General features: G+C 40.4%; 1 protein-coding gene across 3 annotated transcripts in view; it reads left to right on the top strand.

Annotated features, from left to right (window-relative positions):
- The first annotated feature begins 1,427 nt into the window (after nt 1-1,427).
- CDK8 (cyclin dependent kinase 8) overlaps nt 1,428-20,901 on the top strand; it is a 74,918-nt gene continuing 55,444 nt past the window's right edge. For all 3 annotated transcript variants that reach the window (XM_039565549.1, XM_039565561.1, XM_039565556.1), the window contains exon 1: nt 1,428-1,555. In XM_039565549.1, coding sequence (XP_039421483.1) covers nt 1,428-1,555 — 128 coding nt within the window. The remainder of the gene's footprint in view (nt 1,556-20,901) is intronic.

Here is a 20,901-nt window from a genome sequence, read left to right on the forward strand (position 1 = left end):
GTGCTGCATTCTTAGCATGCAACGTGAAGCATACATGACAATTAAAAATGCCAAAGCTGGGCTGTAAGTAGAAAGATTGCTGTAGCTTTAGTTTAGTTCCAAGCTGTTTGTTCTAGGAAATTACCGGCTTTGTGTTGGGTGGGTAACTCTGTCAGCCAAGGGAGGAGTCGGGAAATGTCCAGTTACTGGTCACATACAAGGGCCTTGCTAAACATAGCAGTTTTTGTGTTACATCCCGAGTGATCTCAGCAGCCACACAGAGGTTTGTCAGCACTGTGACGTGTCTTGAGAGCAGCTTTGGGCACCACAGTATAAGAAAGACATTAAGCTCTTAGTAAGTGCCCAAAGCAAGACAACCAAGATGGTGAAGGAGTGGCTGAAGTCACTTGGTCTGTTCAGCCTGGAGCAGAGGAGACTGAGGGGGAACCTCACTGCAGTTACAACTTCCTCGTGGAGGAAGAAAGGGGAGCAGGAACTGATCTTTTCCCTGTGGTGACCAGTGACAGGACCCGAGGGAATGGCCTGAATTTGTGTTAGGGGAGGTTTACTGATTATTAGAAAAAAGTTCTTCACCCAGAGCTTCAACCACCAGAGGGTGGTTGGGCACTGGAACAGGCTCCCCAGGGAAGTGGTCACTGCACCAGCCTGACAGAGCTCAAGACAATGCTCTCAGGTACGTGGTGTGACTCTTGGGGACGGTCCTGTGTAGGGCCAGGAGTTTGACTTGATGAACCTGATGGATCCCTTCCAACTTAAAATATTCTGTGATTCTGTGATTTCGTCCGTGTTCACAGTCGTGGAATTATCTTAATTACAACGATGCTAACGGATGCTCACAGCAGCACGAACCAACCGCGCTTGCCCTCTCCAGCCTGGATCGAGCCGGGGACCGGAATATTCACCTTAGCCAAGGCCCCGCGATGGGACCCCTCGCTGGTCGCGGTCGCTGCTGATGGCGGGCCCCCCGCGCCTCGTACCCTGCCCAGAACTACAGCTCCCGGCATGCAGTGCGGCTCGGCTTCCCTCCCTCCGCCTGTACTACACCTCCCGGCGTGCGGCTGCGCCCGCAAGGCACGCCGGGACGGGCCCTTCCACGTGGTGCGCTGCCCGCGGCCGGGGAGGTGCCCGCGGTTTGCGACGTCCGTTTGCGGCAGCGCGCGCGGGCGCGGCCCCGAGAGCCCGCCCGGGGACCGGCGGCGGTGCCGCTCTTGGCGCGGAGCGAAGAGAGGGAGGGAGGGAGGGAGCGCCGGGGGTCGGGGCTCGGAGCGAAGGGAGCAGCCCCGCCGCTGGATGTTCCGCGGGGCGGCGCGGGGGCCTCCTCCTCCTTCTCCTCCTCCTGCTGCTGCTGCCGCCGCCCGGTGTGTGCGGCGGGGCGGGGCGCGGCTGCCGGGGGCGGCGGCGGCGGCGGGTCGCGGCGGGCGCCCAAGATGGACTATGACTTCAAGGTGAAGCTGACCGGGGAGCGCGAGCGGGTGGAGGACCTCTTCGAGTACGAGGGCTGCAAGGTGGGCAGGGGCACCTACGGGCACGTCTACAAAGCCAAGCGCAAGGACGGGTGAGTGAGCGAGCGGCGCGGCTCCCCACGGGACCCCCGGCCCGCCCGCGCCCTCCTTCCCCTGCCGCCTGCTGCCCCATGGGCTCGTGTGGCGCCCCCGCTCCCCGCGTTAATGCCGTCCTTTCTCCGGCCCTGCCGATCCCCGCCCGGTGAGCCCCGCGTTATCCCGGCCGGCCGGCGCCTGGTTCCCCGTGGGTCGCGCCGAGCGTCCCCAGCCTTTCAGCGCAGTGCCGGAGTCGTGTTTCGGTACTGGTGGGCTTGGAGGAACAAATTTTGTGCTCGAGGAAAACCCTATCCTTAATGGATTCTCGTTGTGAGTGAATCAGTGGCCGCTTACAACTGTTCAGCCTGACCATCGGCTTCATAGACGGGTTTTTTTTGTTGTTGTTTGGTGTGATTTTTTAACAATGCCCTTTTTTTGATATGATTTATTACTTGTAGTCACCATTTTGGGTCGTCTTGCTGGCTGCTTCTCGTGCCTTCGGGGCTTTAGAATGCTTTAAACCGTTTTTTGTGTATGACCCGTTCTCGGTATAGACCTGAGTAAATTAATTTCTTGGCATAAACGTTTTAGAGAAAGACCTAATGAAACTGTCATTTAGGTTTCCCTCGTCCGTGACACGGCATCACTTGCTGAACAGCGGAACAATAGGAAGTAGGGAGCGGGAGAAACAGGAGAGGCACGGGTTGTTCCTGTAGCAGGTCCTAAATTTTCAATTACATCCAGTCTTTCTGTTAAAGTCTCACCGCAGTGGTGCTCTGTATGCTGTCGTTCAAATAAGGTGCATTTTAAAAGTCTGGCTATTTTTATGTTGAATAAATAAACTTTTAAAGCAGGCGGTGGTCAGTCATGGCCAAAATACGATCTGGTTGGGTTTACATAAGCTTTTGATTCTAGAAGGAAGTGCTCTGGCTATTATCTAGAGAACAGTTGTAATAGAAATGGTTGCACCTTGTCTTGTCTGGGTCTTACAACACATGCTGATATAACATGCTGATATTAATTGTAGTTACTTCAGCCTGGATTTTGTTTGATGGTAGGAGTCAGGTAACTACCTTTTTCCATAACTTTTGTATTTGGATCCTTCCAGCTGTTCATAGGAAAAATTCTTTATCTTGCATGAATTCTTTCTATTCTGGGAGGGCAAGAGGAAAAAACCAGTTCTCTGTGCGATAAGCTGTTACCTCAAGCCTCCTTGTACACCAGTGCCAACGCTGCTGATACAGCCGCTCTGGTTTCTGTGCTCATACAGAGATTGTACATAATAATACAAAAAATAAATCGAGGTGCTGAAAGATATGGCTACATTTCTAATGTTTATGTCAGGCTCTTTGCAGCTGTTCAGCATGTTGGACTGCAGCAACGTGTAGGGAATTCAGCATGTCATACTGCTGAAGCATTTCTAGTGAAATCATCGGTCTGCTTGATGTTGTCTGGGAGAGAGTGTTTAAAAATGCTGGTGGTAGTGCCATTTTGAGAAATTTCAGGAAAAAAATTGAACTGTTTGCTTTAAAAATGGGTAGTTACTCAAAGGTGGTTTTAAATCCTCACTCTTGTTGGTGAGTGGGGAAATCAAGGTATGGTATTTGATTAAAGTTTGGGGTAAAAAAAAAGATGAGCAATGTATATTGTCTCATTTTTTCTTTGCTTTGTTGTTCATTTACTGCTTTGTTACCAATCCCTTTCCATAATACTTCCCATTTGCCTGAATTCTGTAAACTTTTTCTTCTAAATATGCTGTGTAATTGCTCTTGGACAGTCACTAAAATATGTGAAATAGAAGCATCCATAGATGCTTTTGTAGCTTGTAATATATTTGTACGTATGTGATCTTAAATTACAAGGGTGGAATTAGGATTGAAGGTTTCATTTACATCCCTTTATCCGGAGGGAATCAATTAAATCAAAGAAGCAAATGTGTAACAACATTTAGTTTTCCTGAAGCTGTGGTAATGTATGGATGTTATGTCTTGTGGTGGGGAGTACCTGCAGCAGCATTCGGTGTTTGTGTATTAGTACATGCATATATTGAAATAATATTCTTGCATTGTTTTAGTATTCCTCAGATGGTAAGTAGTGATGGGTCAATCATTTTTTTAGCTGTTTCTGGTATCTCTAAAGCTCAAATCTTCTTTTTTACATTTCCCGTGAGCTTGCAAGTGTTCTTTAAACTTTGTTGCATGATTCTAATTCTTAATTTAAATAGCACAAATATTTTAAGATACACATGGTAATTTTTAGAGTACTTTCAAGAGTGGGCTGCAGGACTGCAAATATTTAGTAAACAATATTGGTTCAGCTTTTTCTTAAATGACATCTTCTAGTATGGATGTCTGAGGGATAGAAGGATCACAAAAAAGAACTGAATTTTAGTAATCGGGTTTGTGCAAATGTATCTTCTAAGGCCCTTGGTGATAAAACCCAGTTCAAGAATACTAGGAGCAGTGTCTGTAGTACAACTGCAGTCTTCATCTCCTTTTTTTTTTTTTATTTTACTGCTTTACAGGTTTTACTGCTGCCTCTGAGGTGCAGTAAGGCAATTGAAAACTAGATAGCAGCTGCGTATCCTAGTTCTAGGAAGTTAATTGCATCATTGGAACTACACAGGAATGTTGTGGAGGACAGTTCTTCAGGAATCCTGGAGTGAGAATCCTTCTAATGAGGGAGAGATGTCCTGCAGTATGTGCACTCGTGACCAAATGAGGGTGTAACCAGGGTTTCGTGCCTTGCTCCAAGAAAAAAGCCAGTCCAGCCCTGAAGTGCCCTTTGCCACAGGGTGAGGCTTGGGGTCTCTACTGGTCCGTCTCAGAGGATCACCAGGTACAGCTCCATGGGGGTTTCTCACATATTAGCTGCCAAACTTGACCCAACTGAACACCAAATCAGCTGAGTGACAATGTCAGCCATCATAATTGAGCTCTATCTGGTGCATTGCCTGCAGCAAAATGGTATTTTCAAGTTTTTATTTTAATCCCTTTTATTTTAGGTTTGTGGCCTGCCTATGTGGTTGAATCTTCCTGGCTTTTTATTGAATGATGGTGTCTTTCTCATCAGTGCAGTACCTGCAATGGGCTCTAAAACCTGCTTAGAACAAAGTCTGTGAATTGATGGGGTTTATTTTTATAGCAGAAAGGTGTACAAGGAGGCATTTGACTCTTAATGGCAGACATTGGGAAGGGAGCACAGGCATGGCATGTTGAGCATCAGCCTTCAGATAAAGGAACTGTTGCTCATCTCTAGTGTTGGTAGGATAGTTTACTTTTTTTTTTGGTCCAAAAAATGTCAGTTATTTCCTGCATAAAAGCTGCTTTGCGTGCCATTTGCGTGCTCCCTCACGAATGCTATTCAACCCAGATATTAAACCTACCTATTTGATTTATGCTGGGCTTGGAAAATATACCAGCAGTTTTTGTTTGGTGAACTAGCATGCAGATTTATTGGTTTTTACTTTTTTTCTCTTCTTTGAAGCTCACTAGGAGCCAAATGCCAGGTATGGGCAGACTGAGGTGGCAGGACGCTGGGGGCTCTCATGCAAGCCTGGCTGCCCAGCTTGTGCAGCACACCGGGTACAGCCCCTCCTGTGGCTGGCACCATGTGCTGAGCATGTGCTAACGTCAAAGCTGCGTGCCCAAGTTTAATGGGATTGGTCTTCCACTGCTTTCTTTGCTCTTCTCTCCCTTTTTATGATACAGCCACAGTCAGAAATCTGAGTGAGAAGCCTGTTCCGTGGAGCAAAGCTGACTGTTTCAGTGGCAATTTGGAGTGTTTCCGAAGAATCATTTTTCCTGTTTATCGGACGTGGTTTGGATGAGAATAAGAAACTATTGAATGTCCCTGTTAGGCAGTATCTAACTTTTTAATTACAACAGCAAAAAAATTACATAACTGAAGGTCTTGAACTCTAGAAATGTCCCCTAGTGCTTTACTGAAAGCTTTTCCTAATCTCTTGGAAAGAGACTTGAGTGGTGAGACTGTTGGTGGGAAACCAACACTAAGCAAACTGGTGCTCTCCTAGCTATTGTCAAGAACTGTGAGAAGTGATATTGGTCCCAAACACAAGTGGAATTGGAATTTTTTGTAATTTCAGCTTTTACAGTTCTGTGTAAGTGGGGGAACAGATTGTTTAATTTGAACCTACTGGCACATTGTAATTGGCATTATGAAAATACATCTTGCATGCTTCAAACAGTCAAATCTAATCTACTTTTTTTTTTTCCTTGAGGGTCTGTAGATTTTTCCTTGAGGGTGTATGAGTTGTAAAAGAAGCAAAATGGTGGAAATACAGTAGATGTCCAGTAAGTTATTGGGTTGCTTAATCTCTAATATGATATATCATAGTTTCTACAGATCAGTTAAAAGGAGATTGCAAGAATTTTGATTCTCTCTCAAAAGCTCTTGTTTAAAGAGAAACTGAAGGGATGAGGAATATTTATCTTGGAAAATAGAGAAGGCAGAACTGTTTAAGTTACATAAAATAATGAATGGATTGGGTAATGCGCAAGATTTTTGTGCTATTCTTGTTTCACAGTGTTTGAAGATGGATGATCTGAAATGTTTTTGGAAAACAAAAGAAAATGTTTTAATACATTATAGATAAACTGCATAACCTGTTGTCAAAGGGAAAAGATGAGAGCATAGTGTCTGTTCTGTAATGTTATCAAAAACAGTCACTTCTGACTGTTGTGACTGTAGAAGTTAAGCTGCTCGCTCAGAGATCAGGCCAAGCTCTGCGATGCATGCAGAAGACCCTGCTTTTGTTTATTTCAGGAATTCTGAGTTTTGGTGGTTGGTTGTTTTTTTTACACTAAACCACTTTCTGGCCCTTCATAACGTGGTTAGCAGATTAGTTCCAATTTGTCTGTGTTTGTGGATATTTATTGATTGAGTTACATCGGATAAACAATCACTTATTTCGTCAAGGTCTATATCAAACTGATATTTAGTGAGAGGTACAGAGAGTTTAGGAGTGCCACAGATAGATGTAATGAATCAGAATTTTACTTGGCAAGGAGTGAAAAGCAGGACTGAATGAACTTCAAGCTTCTTGATTAGTTCTGTATCAGGCCTTTACAGGAGTTTTATCATGGCAGTCATGCTATTAGTTTTCACTAGAAATTTACAAACAACTCTTGTCTTCTCTCAGTTTAATAGATGTGAGGGTGGTGATTTTGTTGTTGTTTTTGGCTGAATGTTTGTGTGTTATTTCAACTGTTTTGACCCGAAGCAGTTGGTAGAGATTCGCAGGCAGGTGGTGAGAGCCGTAGAGCCGGCATGCAAGCCTTTGGCTTCTGACTCCTGTCAACAATGATGTGGAATTTCTAAATGCCACAGACTTTATTTATGTATGTAATATGTGGTATTATCTTCTTAAAATACATGCCCTGAGTCTCTTTTGGATCCTTCACCACAGTAGTTACAAAGTTCCTAATTAAACTATATCTACATAATGAGGTAGGCATGCTATATTGCATAAAGTCTTGCGCTCTTACATTTTTCTGGTCAACCACACTTTTAACTGTCTTCCATCTTCTTCCTTCCCTTCTTACCCGGTTACATGGCTTCAGGCTTTATAGGTTTTTAAGGTCATGTGGTTGAGTGAGTCCTGCTTTGGCCTTTGGACTTAATTTGGTGTGATCTTTTGTTATCTTGTCACAGACGTGTTGATTTATTTTCATACCCTGCAGCAAAGGTGAGTTAGTGTTTCCTTCCTACCTGAAGCCTATGACAAGTACAGAGAAGAGGCTGTGAAAGTAGTGTTGCAAAACAACAAAGAAAAATGCCAAAGTTCTCAATGTAATTTCATTCTGGATTTATAAATTACAGTAATATATGTAAATAATGGGGGCATGTACTGCTGTACATGATTTCCCATGAGAGAATAAGGGACAATTTTTGAGGTTGCTGATTATACAGAAGGTACATGTTGTCAGAGAGCACTGCTTTTGGCCAAATGACATTGAGGTAGTATGTTTGCTCTAGATCTTGGGTATTGTTTGATTTTTCTGTTTTAAAAGTATTTTCAAAGGATTTTTTTTTTGTTTGGTTGTTAAAAATAACCAACCACATAACAGTGGAAATGTCATTTATTACCACTGGAATCTGAAGAGCTGTAATTTGCAGACTACTGTAGCAGAAACAGAAAAATTTCTTCATTCTTACGAAGAGACTTTTAGTCTGGCTGAAATTTGAAAACTACAGATGAAACCTAATGACGGTAGAGCAGCTTGGATTTGTGTATGGCAGGGTTGTACTCCCAACAGTGTGCAGCAACAACCAACTTGCCAATAGGCACTTCACAAGACCTTCAAATTACAGCCCAGATATGTCCACTGTGTCATTAAAAAGTGATTGTTGTGCCACTGTATCAAGGAGGTTGTAAAAATCTGGCTCTTCATTGAACTTTACTGACTTATAAGCCATTCATTGGTGTGCCTGAAATACTTATAGAAGCAGATCGCTCTGAGTAGCCAGTTAATACCTAGATGCTTCTGTCTTTCACCAGAATAATTTTTCCATGGACAAGTAGCAGGACAATGAAAAGCAGGACATGAATTGCAAAGGTCTGAGTAGCAGCACCTCCTAACAAAATACTGATTTGTTTCAATTATTTTTTTCATTTGTCTGTCAGCTTTCTTTGAAACTGAATTCCTTCTGCTATGGATCCTTATCCTTGTGGAATTGTGGTTATGTGGGGTGGACACCGAGCTGCTGTGTTTAGATGAACTGAGGATGCGAGGCATTGCACAGGCTGCTGGTGTGGACTGTGTCTTCCCACCTCCACTGTAGTTAATACTTTCATGTGCAGCTCTGGTTCCAGAATAGTGTAGTTGCCTTTTGGTTTTTTATTTAGATTTAAACATAAAATTAGTTTAGTGAGAAGAAGAAAGCAAAATCATGGATGTTGGTCTTACCAATTGGCAGCCGGTATCTTTTTTTTAGCAGAGATCATGGGCTCCAGCCCCAAAAGGAGATACTTCATGCATCTCACAGAATCTCCTTTGTTCTGTGCTGACCAAGAGTGCTATCTTCGGTCTCTGCCATTTGCCTGGTGTGCTAGTATTTTTGTCTTACGATAAAATGTTTGCCATGTCTATATTTTTGCCATACAGCCTGTTTTGGGTGGTTGCCTCTGGCTCTTAGTTCCAGAGGATAAGCCTTTCATTTTGAAGTGTCATATTAATCTGAATTTTCCTACAAGAGTCTGTAATGGGAGTGATAAGTAGACTTCTCTGTCTTCCTTTCATGGCTGCCTTGGAAGCAGCAAAGATGTGATAATTATTTGTTGCAATGGTGCTGTTAGAGAGTACTGCTGATTAGGGGTAGGTGAAGTGAGGATCATAAATAATTGCACGGTCTGGTAGTGTCTTCTTCTTGGGAAGTATAAAAAAAAAATTAATTAAAAAAAAATTATAATGGCTTCGGTTACAGACAGACAATTGAAGTTTTCTGAATAGTTCTTTTCCCTCTAGACTTCTACATACATAAGAAAACTCCCTATTTATCATAGAATCATTTAGGTTAAGATGTGTGGTTGTTGGGTACACTGAAAAAATGCATTGTGAAGGGAGGGGAGATGAAACTGGAGCTAAACTGCTCCTCAGGAGAAGGTGAAAGAAGAGGTGGAGGTGGTGTGGTAGCTCTGCAGAGTTCAGGAGCTCAGAGCTTGGGCAGTGTATCTCTGCATGGGAAAGCATCTTCTTTTGCAGCTAGGCTAGGTGTGGACTGTGGCAGTGTTGTGTTAACAAATGGTCTGAAGGCAGGAAGAAAAATGGAGCTGCAACTTTCCTGGGTGTGATCAGTGACCACTGTGGAGTAGGATTGGGTTTCTGTCTCAGAGGATGAGTGGGGTGGGAGAGGTGAGTCAGGGTCCTGGGGTCTTCTGGACCAGGATGACAGATCTTGCAGCTCTTGTTTCCGCTACTGAGTTGCAAGAATTTGAATAGATATTACGGAAAACAACCTGGGCTTGGCCTAGAAGGAGCCCCTTACATTTGATATCTGAAATCAGGAATAAAATGGTAGAATTAAGGAAGGATCTAATTTTGTAATTTTGTACATTTGAAGAAAAGTACTTCGAAAACAAAAGTTCAGGTGGATAAGCAAGTTATAAGTACTCAGTGGGCATGTACTTGGCCATGCAGTAGCAGTTCTTCAGTCCACAGGTTGAGAGCAGATTCTGAGGAAGTGTTTCCTCATCTCTGATAAAGTTTTTTTGTGGTATTTTTAACAAAAAAAATAGAGGAGTGGCATCTCCCTTGCACTGAGGGATGAGTGTGATGAGGTTTTAACACCCTTCATGCTTTTGCAGGACCTTGACTGGCCTTTGCAGATTCTAAAAGAATAATCTGTAGGAGATGAATATCCAGATTTCCTAGCCTTTTTGCTGATTTTAAGCAAAATTGTTTGTGGTCTCTTCATGTGATAATGGTTCTGTGGAAAATACAGCTTTCAAGTATTTCTCCAAAACCATCAGGACATGTCTTAACCATAAGATAAAAAATACTACTTTTATAGCTATGCATATGAATAACCTCTATATTTCTTAAACTGCTAAAACGCCAAAGAATTTTGTGTCTGTACAGAGTCCCTCCATTAAGATACATGAGGTTCTAGCTGCTTTTGAGATACTGGAAGATTGATGATGGATGTGCAGCCTTGCTGTCTTAAATTCACATGGGCTGTGCTAGTTCTGTTTGCAGCTTTTACCTTGCACAGTAGAAATGTGATGGCATTTATGAAACCTGATTTATTTGTTCTACTTCCCAAGGGTGTTTGCTTTATTGTGGAATTATCCACTGTCTAAATGCAAGTTCAAATTGGAAGTATACGTGCAGCTGGGGTTGCCTCTTAGGATGAGGTACGTAATGTATTGTACAGAGGTAATAATCTGCATGTCTTATGCCAGTCTGCTGCCATGAAGAATCTTAGATTTGTTTAGCTCAGATTATTTGAGGTTAAAATATTTTGTTTTCTGGACCTTTGTTGGGGAAGAGGAACTGCCAGATCTTAAACATTTGCAATACGACTAGAGGGCCCGTGCTGAAGGGAAGCATTCAGAATTCTCATTTTGAATCTGAGCAAGAATATGAAGATTATTTAATCACTATGTAACTAACTCTCTTTCTTTTATATTTGTTTAAAATATTAACAAAGCCAGCAGTTTTATAATACGATAAAATACTCAGTTCTAGATTGTGATTTTATGTAGAGGATGATAATCAGTTCATCCTTCTCTCTTAGTTAAAGTCTTGGAATTGTTCTTCAAGGTTCAGAACAGCTAAAATGTATCTAAGTATGTTCAAATAATGAAGGTGAGGCAGGAGCATCAAGATACTTCGCTAATAAAAGTCTTGCTTTTCTTTCTGGTAGCCTTCCACTGGAAAGCAGTCTTGAGTTTAGAGTAGAGAAGCCTGTGCTGTGTGAATGGATGGGAATAAAGTTTCAGTTTCAGGCTTCATCATACCAGTGCTGTACCTCTCACGCTCCTCTCCCCCCACCGTCCCCCATCTTTTCTTTGTGAGCTTGGCAAGTAATGCTGCATGTTACTGCTACGTGCGGGCTGATAACCATTCAGGAGGGTTTTGTGTTCTGGCTGGCTAGCCTGCTGTTCTCTCTTGTCTCCTCCAAGGCTCAACAAATGGTTTCTGAGACCTTGTCAAGCCCCATAATAGCACATTTGGGATTACAGCCCTAGCTTTATTCATAGTTACAATTTTTTGTTAGGCTACTTGTGAATGAGTTGCGAACTTCTATGTATTGAGGCTTCCCATTTGAGAGATAGCTGCTTGAATTTGGAAATCACTGGATGATCTTTAAGGTGCCTTCCAACCCAAACCATTCTATGATTTTATGAATAAATATATTGAATTTTGTACAGAAGCATATGAAGTCCTTAGAAGCTTATGTAGGAAAGGTGCTAGATAGACTATTTTAATATTTTGCTTTTTTTTAAGTGGAGAGTTCTACTGATGTTGCCCTATTGAACATTGTTTTTGCATATCCTAGTGAAAGCTGACTTAATCATAGGAATATTGGGGATGCTAGAGAGTCCTTGTAAAATTATATGTGAATAATAAAAGAAAGGTACTGTTGTTCAGAGAAGAGTTTCTATTCAACTGTGTCTTAACTTCCTTGAGTGTTAAGTGGTAGTATGGCAAAGTATATTTTGCAATCAGTTTAGAATTTGCAGGAAAAGAAATACAAGCCAGGATTAAAGTTGCAGATACTTTTTAAAGGACAAAATGTTCTCTTGAACATAAAGATTTTCTCAACTACAGATGCTAGGCTAAACATCAAAAATTAAAATTATCCTTGTAAAAAAATGCACGTTTTGTGAACAGGCAAGAACGCAACTAAAGGTCACTGAAACAATCTGCCTGTTTTTCTGGGAAAGCTGTGCTGTGTGCTTGTAGCACCTTGCATACAAGATGTTGACATTTGAATAAAGGACACTTGAGAGTTGCTCTAAAAATGAAGACTCAATTCATTACTGTCTGTGTGAATAATAAGTGCAGCTGAGAACTTGAAATACAAAAGGATCTGAATTGCAGCAAACCCTTGATTCAACTTCATGTTTCTAGCCAAAATATGTTTTCTGTGAGAGGCATAGCCTTACCCTGTGAGTGGGGAGCCCTAACTGCAGGTGTACTTCCAATTACAGCTTGCATTCAGATACTGGATAATCCCACAACGAAGCCTTGGAAAGTCAGGTTTCATCAACTGTGTTTTCTCACAGAACTTCTGTGCAAGGTATGGAGCTTAATAAAAGCAACTGGAGCAAGCTTTACCTGGGGGGACTTGAAAACAGCAAGGCAGCAAACTTGTCCCTGAGTGTAATTTGAATCTTATCTTACTTTTTGTACTTGAATAGCTTGGCTTTCAAAATCTCTCGCTTCTTTTTGGGTGAACTTCAATCCTGTTTAAGCAGGGTTAGACAAAACAACCCCTTACAAGTAAATGTGCTAACAGTGCCATTCACTGTTACATTAGTTGCATTTTATAAAAGCTCAACTGGAAGCTTATGTGACTCTGCCAGATGAGTGTCAGATACCAAAAGACTGAACAAAAAGACTAGCTATTGCAACACGGAAAGCTCTGTGGGTAGAATGTAAGTGCAGGGGGAAAATATCATTAGGACTGCATTTACATCTGCCTGACTTGTTTGCCTGTGCCGTGTTGGATCAGCGAGGCTACAAAGCAGAGAATACAGTAATGAACAGCTCATTAGGCTCATTTAATTTAGGTGGGTGCTTTTGGTCAGGGACGAATGTCACGACAAAACTTCGTGATAGCAAGTAGTTACTCAGTGAAACAGATAGTCAGAGCATGCACAGAGAATCAACTTGGGACTTGGCTTACAGTAGGGTGGAAGAGTAGATTCATACTGATACTCCTCAGGGCTGTCTGTGACAAACATGGTTTGTTCTTTGCTTCTGTAGGATGCCGAATCTATACATGGCTAAAAGCAAAACCTGCTTGAAATACCGCTTCACTTAAAAAAGAAAATACGGGGGGTGGTGATGGGAGGAGATGGCCTCTCAAAGCTAAAACATAGCCAGGAAGGTGAAATGATGCAAGCTGCCTGGGAACTGTTTTTGAAGCTTTGCTGGGCTCTCAGTGAGGCGAGGGTGAGTAGGTACTCTAAACCCATCAATTTGAAAAATGTGACATGCTGAAGTAGTAGAATAAAGGAAGCCCTTGGGAATGAGGATATGTTCTTTGAAAAATAATGTCTTCTGTGAAGGATGAATAAAGAAATAGAGGTTAAGTGAATGTAGACATTGTGGAGGAACTTAAAGGATTGGTGGTGAAGACAATGATTGAGGGATCTGTCTCAAACTCCAGTGTTCATGAAGTGAAGAGCAGTCGTCAAGGTGAGATGTCTTTGCACATTGGAAGGAGCAGATTTCTAACCAGAAAGTATAACTCTGTGCTTTAAATGGTCCCAGTTATGAAAGACAGGAAAAGGGCAGTGGTGAGATAAATTTTTAAAAGGAAAAGTGGAAACTACTAACTGGTAAGAGTTAAAAGCAGAGATAGTGGATACATGATAGGTGCTGAGATGAAGAGAAAACAGCCTTACAATACACATTCAGCACTTCATAAGTCTATTAAAATCCATCAATGGAGTTAATATACAGGCTAAGACAATGCAGTTGATGTAATCTAACTATATTTCCAAAAGGCATTCTGTTAAGTTCCCTACCAGGGACTGAAGCTGAGCTTAGAGATGATCCTTCTCTGGATGGAGAAGTTAGAGATGTGAAATAATGGTGAGAGGTCATTAGTGGTATCTCTCAGGAGTCTGTGCTGCTCAGTTCTGTTTGGAAATCACTTGTCATAAATAGTTGGGGAGAAGCTTTCTTCAGAAGCTGATGTGTATTATGTGGGATAATGAAGGCAAGGACTGATTGTGAGGGCTTTACCCTCAGTATCACAAGGTCTTCCAAAAAATGGTCCTTTCTTTACACACACAAAAATTTATTATTTAAGAAAACAGTTGTGGAGTTTATAATGACACTTTTGTGAAAGTGCCCATTCAATGCAACCAATTTCTAAAAAGCGGAGAGAATCACAGAACTTACTAGCAATGAAGTGGAGCACAAAGCACAGTGGCATTGTTGCTCTAAGTCTTATTTTCAGTATTGTAGGTGCTTCTAATTCCTTGATCGCAGGCAGGATATACTAGACCTACAGAGGACCAACAGCAATACTCAGGAATGCAGAGTGGTGTCTGTGTGAAAACTTCAGTAATTTGCATGGACAAGGACTCTTCTGTCTGTGAGAGCAAGGGACAGGCAGTGTCTCTAAAATCCTGAGTGTCTTGAGAAGATAGGAAACATTTGTTCAGTGACTGGATAAATTTCTGAAAGAATTTCCATTAAGGGCAAATAAATAAGCAAATATAATCTGTGAACTTGCGGCTCCTGCAGTAGTAAGTTTGTGACTGTTAGGCAAAGTTGTGACTTCAAAGGCTTAGGAAGTTTTTTTAAAGCAAGGAATATGTTGCTTCTTCCAGATAATGTCATAGATTTGACTACTGAAGAAAAATGGACCAAGAATAGAAGTTACTCACTGAAATTTTGGATTTTGGGAGTGTAGACCTGTGCTTTTCCCAGTTTGTTGATGATGCTTTGAAGTGCTGTGTTTTCTTTACACAGCTTCTAGTTTCTGAAGTGGTACAAATACTGAGGTGACTTAAGAGCAATCTGAGATGAGAAGGAAAGTGCAGATGAAATATAGCAATCTTTTCCTTTAGAGATTATTAGTTTAGGCACTTCATGTTTTGCTTCCTATAAATGTACTGGTAAGACTTCATGACATTTAGTAAAGCACCATGGAGCTTTGAGTCTGGAGTGGGGTCTACTGCCCATCAACTAATCTCATAGGAATGATCTTCATAATTGTGTGGGTTTAAAACTTAGGTTTTAGGCTGGCTGTCAAATTACAGTTTTGTGTGTTAAGAGAGGAAAAGATAATAAAATCCCAGGAATTCTTTGCTCTGTGGAAATTTTGTGCTGGAGTTAATTGCAGGGCAAGGGGCAAGACTGTCTTTTTTTTTTGGTTTTTTTTTGTTTTTTTTTGGTTTTTTTTTGGTTTTTTTGGGTTTTTTTGGTTTTTTGGTTTTTTTTTTTTCCCCCTGTGTTTTGAATTATGGACAGCCATACTCCCTGTGGTACTCCCTGTGGTTTTGCCACCACTAGAAAATAGGGTGTAAAGTGAGTGTTACCTTGCTTTTTGTCCTCTATCTCCATCTTTATTCTCTGCTCGTTCCTTTGCTGTCTTTTGCTCTTACCACATACTTTGTTAGTGCTGGTTTTGATACTCATCTTACCCTGCTATAAACTGACAGAATTAGTTAAGTCATGTTAGTTAACTCACTTAACATTAGCTAACTTCTTTTTTAGAAGTAGATAACACTTAGGGAAATGCAGGAGATGAATCATGTCATGGAGATCTCACAGATCAGAGCTGGCATAAAGGGAGGGCCATTTTTTGGCTGGGAGCAGCAAGGCAGAGATGTTGAGAGAAGACTTTCCTTTTCACAGCAGCAAATTCTTAGATGAGAAGAGCCACATGTGTAGTGCATCATTGAATTTATTTGGTTGCTTTGAACTTCTTGCCAAACTACATGTTGTGGCAAAAGTTGTTAATTAAAAAAAAATAAATCTAAGAACAAAAGGAAAAAAGTGAATCAGTAATTGCCATTCACCACATCAGCTGTCTCAGAAGCCCTAGTGTTTATTGGCTTGCTGTTGATGGTTTTTCCAGCTTTGGAAATGACCTTTTCTTTACTCACTAAAAGCTCTGATTATTGGAGGATTTATTTTGAAGTTGAAAATATTCTCAGCATAAGCCTTGCTATCTGATAAAAATAATGATGCTGTTCTGGCCCAGCAATCTTGTCATGTCCTCCTAAGTATTTTTGGGAATGGAAAAAATATTGATGCCTTAGCTAGACCTTTAATAAATTCAGTTCTGTTAGTGCTTTTTCCCCTGCACTAATTTCTTTTTGTTAGCATTGTGGTGAGTAATAAGGGTTTTTATTTTCACATGACCTCTTATAAAATTAGATCTGAGTCCATAAAACCAGCTTTAGTCACAAACTGTGCACCTTACATGCTTCTATCCTTTTGTAAAGGATTTTCTTTTTCATTTTTTAAAGCACACATTTTAAATTGCATATTAAAGTGTTAACAAGACTCAGTCATTCTGAAGCATTACTTTTCCTTCAGGATGAGCTATATGGGGGGGCAGCAGTGGACTAATAGCAGCAGTGAAAAGCACAAACTATTTTTTTCCCCTGCTTTTGAATAAGCTGTCTTTCACCTCTGCTTTTTCTGTGTGTTGTGTACATGTCTTTAAAAGGGGGAAAAAACCAACCCGTACCATGCAAATTTACTGAAGTGTTGCCTTAGGGAGAAGTCTTAATTTTTTTTCTTCTGCTAGATTGTTTAATGTTTACATTTTTAATATGATCTTTCTGTGATAGACCTCGAGTTAAATTTTAGTTCAGCTAGAACTTATTGACAAACTTGGAAGATATTCACTGCCTGGCATTAAGGCACATATTTTTGTTACATCTCTGAAAAAAAATAGGAGAAATGAGAGAACAACAGCAGGTAATTAAAATGAAATACGAAATTTCTGTCAGCTTTTCTGAGTTTTGCAATGTGCAAGTTTTTCAGGGGTGCTATATTGTTCGGAGGCTTCATTCAGCTCTAGGGGATTCTAGACAGTTGTTCACTACTTTTTTTTTTTAAACATGCTTCTATGCATTTTTATTCATATTTTTTCATGTATCTCACATTTGAAGTTGAAGAAATAAATAACATTTATTTCTGTAGAAATAGGGAAGCAGTCTGAAATCTCCCCTTTGGGGGTGAGCACTGTTGAGAGCATGTGACACTGTAAAGAGGTCCTGATGTTGGCATCTGTATTAGAATGGGTGGAAGGTGCTGCGTTTCGTGGCAGGGACAAATATGTAAGAAGTCACACTAATATATGAACTGAATTTGTTCTCATCTGCAGATTAACTAGTACCAGTTGCACTTTATTCCCTTCTCTTCCTGGAAAGAGATGTTCCTTTATTCTCATGTTCTCTTTGCGCAGGTAACTTTGTAGAGGAGAGAAGAGTTGTGAACTAGTCTTTTTAGCTGAAATCCTTAACAAAATAGTTCATATTCACAGATTTTCTGACTGGGTTGTATTATTCATAATCCTTCCTCATATATTAATACGTAAGAGGCTTTCATGACAGAATCTGGGATTTTATCTCATTTTTGGCAGATTTCTTCCTTGAAAGAAACAAGCTAGAATTTATGATGGAATAAACTTTAAGCTGGTTGTAAATACATTTAAATACTCTGGGCTTGAATAAATCTGAACTTTATTATAAATAGTCATGCTTTGGTTGTGTAGCACACAGTTTATGGTAGAGAAGATAATGTTAACCTATTTCCTGTAGGTTTAGTGCATGTTATAGAACTACTTCATTTTTCAAAATGTATTTAAAGTTCAGTCAAATGAAGAAGCAGTAGTTTGAGCTAATGTTTATCTTCTGATTTGGTACATCCTACTTATTTTAGCCAGTTCAACTGAAATGTGCTCGCAAGACAGAACCCATGAGTGGCCCTCGTAAAATTAAGTATTTGTAGAATAATCAAATTTTGGAAATTTGTATGTATAATATGCATAGAGCATCAGTAAAAGTAAAATAACTTTCAAGTCCTTCTTAAACAGCTATAAGAGAAGAACATAATTTTAGCTTATATTGTTTCCATATTTTGAAAAATATGTGGCTTTAGCTACGGTGAATTTTTCCAGTGATCGTAATTACTTCTGCGGGGGGTGCTGCACTTAGCTGCAGCCTTCTGGCAAATGTGGATGTATTGCATCCAGCTGATGTGGAAATGAAGTACTGGTTAGAAGATAATCTGACTTCATCTTAAATGTGGACAGGAACTGCTGTACTTCTGCTGTGTCTGCTTTTTGGTTTTAGGTAACTCCGGTGTTCATCTGAGCACTCAGCAGGCCACTTCAACTTACTAATGGGGCAGAAAGTGTACCAAAGAAAAATCTGGAAATACCTTTCTGAATAAGCTCAGAACAAGCCCTGAACAAACTCATCTCCATGAGAAAATGAGTGCCTGGGCTCCAGTGCAAAGGACAGGAGCGTGTGTGGGAATGAAGATGGGGTTGTTTCAGCAGCCACCTATTGACTTGAAGCAAGCTATTGTGCAAAACCTCATTGGTATTTTTCAGTTCTTTTTGTCAACGTCACTGGAAAACATTTTGATGTATGAAAACTAGCAGGTTTTGCAAAAAGGAAATTATAAGATGATGTAGTGGTTATCATTGCCTCACTGTTAGCTCAGATATTTTTGAGAGAATGATTTTTAAGATTTTGTTCTTTATTTTAGGTTTACCTGAAGATACAGGGTCAGTGATGAGACTTGCTGTGTGTGCTAATTAGTTTGACAAAAGTTTTGACCTAAATGTGTTTCTGGAAAGTCAGGTGCTTATAATGCGATTTCTCAGCCATTGTACCAAGTAGTTAGTGTCCATTTTTTTCCTATACAATTTATTTTCTGCTGATGCACGTATTTTTTGCTATTTGACTGTTACCCTCTATCCTCACAGAACTGTTACATCTCATTCTGCAGAGTTTTACCTGTTCAGCGTTGTACATTGAAATGTATGCAGTGATAACCACTGGGTTCCGTACATTTAAATGTTTTGACAATTTGAAACTTTTCTCAGTCTCAGCTGTTGTGACAATAACCTTTATTACATTTAAATTTCACTGCATTCTTCAGTTATAAAGACAGGTTATGTGCTTGTTGAGGTTTAACCCCAGCAGCTCAGCCCCACACAGCTGCTTGCTGTCCAGGCTCTCTAATTTGGCTCTGTGTGTATGAAGAGATCACGTCAGAAGCTTTGCTAAGGTCGAGGTAACATCCAGTGCTTTTTCACTGTCCATAGAGCTGTTCCTCTCATTGTATGGGACACTCAGGTTGGTAAGACACAACTTACACTTGGAAAATCCTTGCTAGTTGTTCCCAGCCATTTGTTTTCCTTTATGGGACTGAAAATAGCTTCCAGGGCGGGTTTGCTGCATAACCTTTTCATGGACTGAGATTAAGCTGGTTGGCCTATAATATCACTGAACCTTTTTGCCCTTCTCCAAGAGGGTCCTGATATTTGCCCTTTTCTAATCATCAGGAATCTGCCAGTGAGCACCATGACCTTTTGCAGATGACAGAGTGGCTTTGCAGTGATATTTGCCAGCGCTGTTAAGCACCCTTGAATGCAGCCCACATGGTCACGTGGACTTGAGTGTGTCCAATTTGTTGACATGGTCCCTAATTTGGTTTTCCTCTACTTCTTTTCACCAGGACTGTGCTGCTAGCATTGGGAATGTGTAGTTGTGAAAGTTGTGATGTGAAAACCAATGCCAAGAAGGCACTCAGGACCTCAGCCTCTCATGTCCTTTGGCCCTTGGTTCTCCAACATACTTATTTTCTGGGTTGGTAGTTAATATGTACAAAACGTAAAATAAATAGAACTCCTGGACTTATTCTGGCAAGATTATTTGGTGCCATGAATTGTGGTGTTTGAAGAGGAGACAGATAATTCTATTCTTGGAAGTCATCATTTGAATGGGTACTAGGTCTGCCCTCATCTTGCTGCACTTTCTAGAAAATTACGCGTTCTTTTGATGTGTATTTAAATGTTTGTTGTGGCTATAGCATGGACATTTAGTATAAAATTTATTAAATCTTTCAGCTTCAAAAACTGCATTTGTGCATTCATATGGTTCCCAAGAACTGAATTACTACTTCCTGTAGACTTCATTGGATCTCTTGTATGACTAGAATGATTTTCGTTTATTTAGAAACAAAACCAAAAAATACCAGTGCTGTGTCTTGGGAGAAGAGGCAGGGGATGATGTAACAAAATGAAAATGCCAAGTCTCCCAAATGTTGTAATTTGCTCCTGTGTTTGAATTTCATAATTGAATATGTAGAAATAAAAGAAATCCCTACACGTGTTTTATTGGTAGGCTTATCTTTCATTATCAGTTTTTTTTATTTTTTAGGGAATAAGAGGCATAAACAGTTAAGAGATTCCTTAGAGTTTTCTGTGGAGGAGATACTGCATTTACAGTTTCTTTTGGTAGTTGAAAACTCCAGAGCCTATTTCCCTCAAATATTTAACTGCAGTCACATTTTACATCCCCTTCATAGACAAAGCTATTCCTACATTGTCACAATTAATTTTGAATTTGAGATTTTTAACTGTAGTGTAAATTTAGAATTATCATCACTGATTAAAAGGATTTGTTACTTTATTCTGCTGTATTTATTACTCATATGAATTTTGAAATGTTCTAATGATCCAAATAAAGGATATATTGTAATGTTGTGTCAATACATTTCTTCAAAATTTATGGTATGTGAGATGAAATAACAGAACTATTTTTTTAATCTGCCTTTTATGTAATAGGTCTCCTTTCTTTTACTTATGTGGGCATTTTTTTAGGTTTTTTTTTTACCCCGGATGCTGAATATTTCTTATGATGCCTTTGTACTTCCAAATTCAGTAGAACTTAAAAAACTACAGTGCTTAGAAGCAGCATTATAATAAAAACTTGAAACTCTTACAGATGGCAATTTTTTTGTTTTAGTTTATTCAACTTGTAAGAGCAATGCCTTTTCTACTTTTTGATGGTAATTTAGTAGGGGGTTTTTTTTGTTGTTGTTGTCATTAAAATCTGCTGGAAGTGGTGTTGCAGGTAACCATCTTTTTCAAGTTTATGACTCAGATGTTAGTGTTGCCCCTC

Source organism: Corvus cornix, chromosome 1 (assembly GCF_000738735.6).
Source record: "Corvus cornix cornix isolate S_Up_H32 chromosome 1, ASM73873v5, whole genome shotgun sequence".
NCBI classification, from domain to species: domain Eukaryota; kingdom Metazoa; phylum Chordata; class Aves; order Passeriformes; family Corvidae; genus Corvus; species Corvus cornix.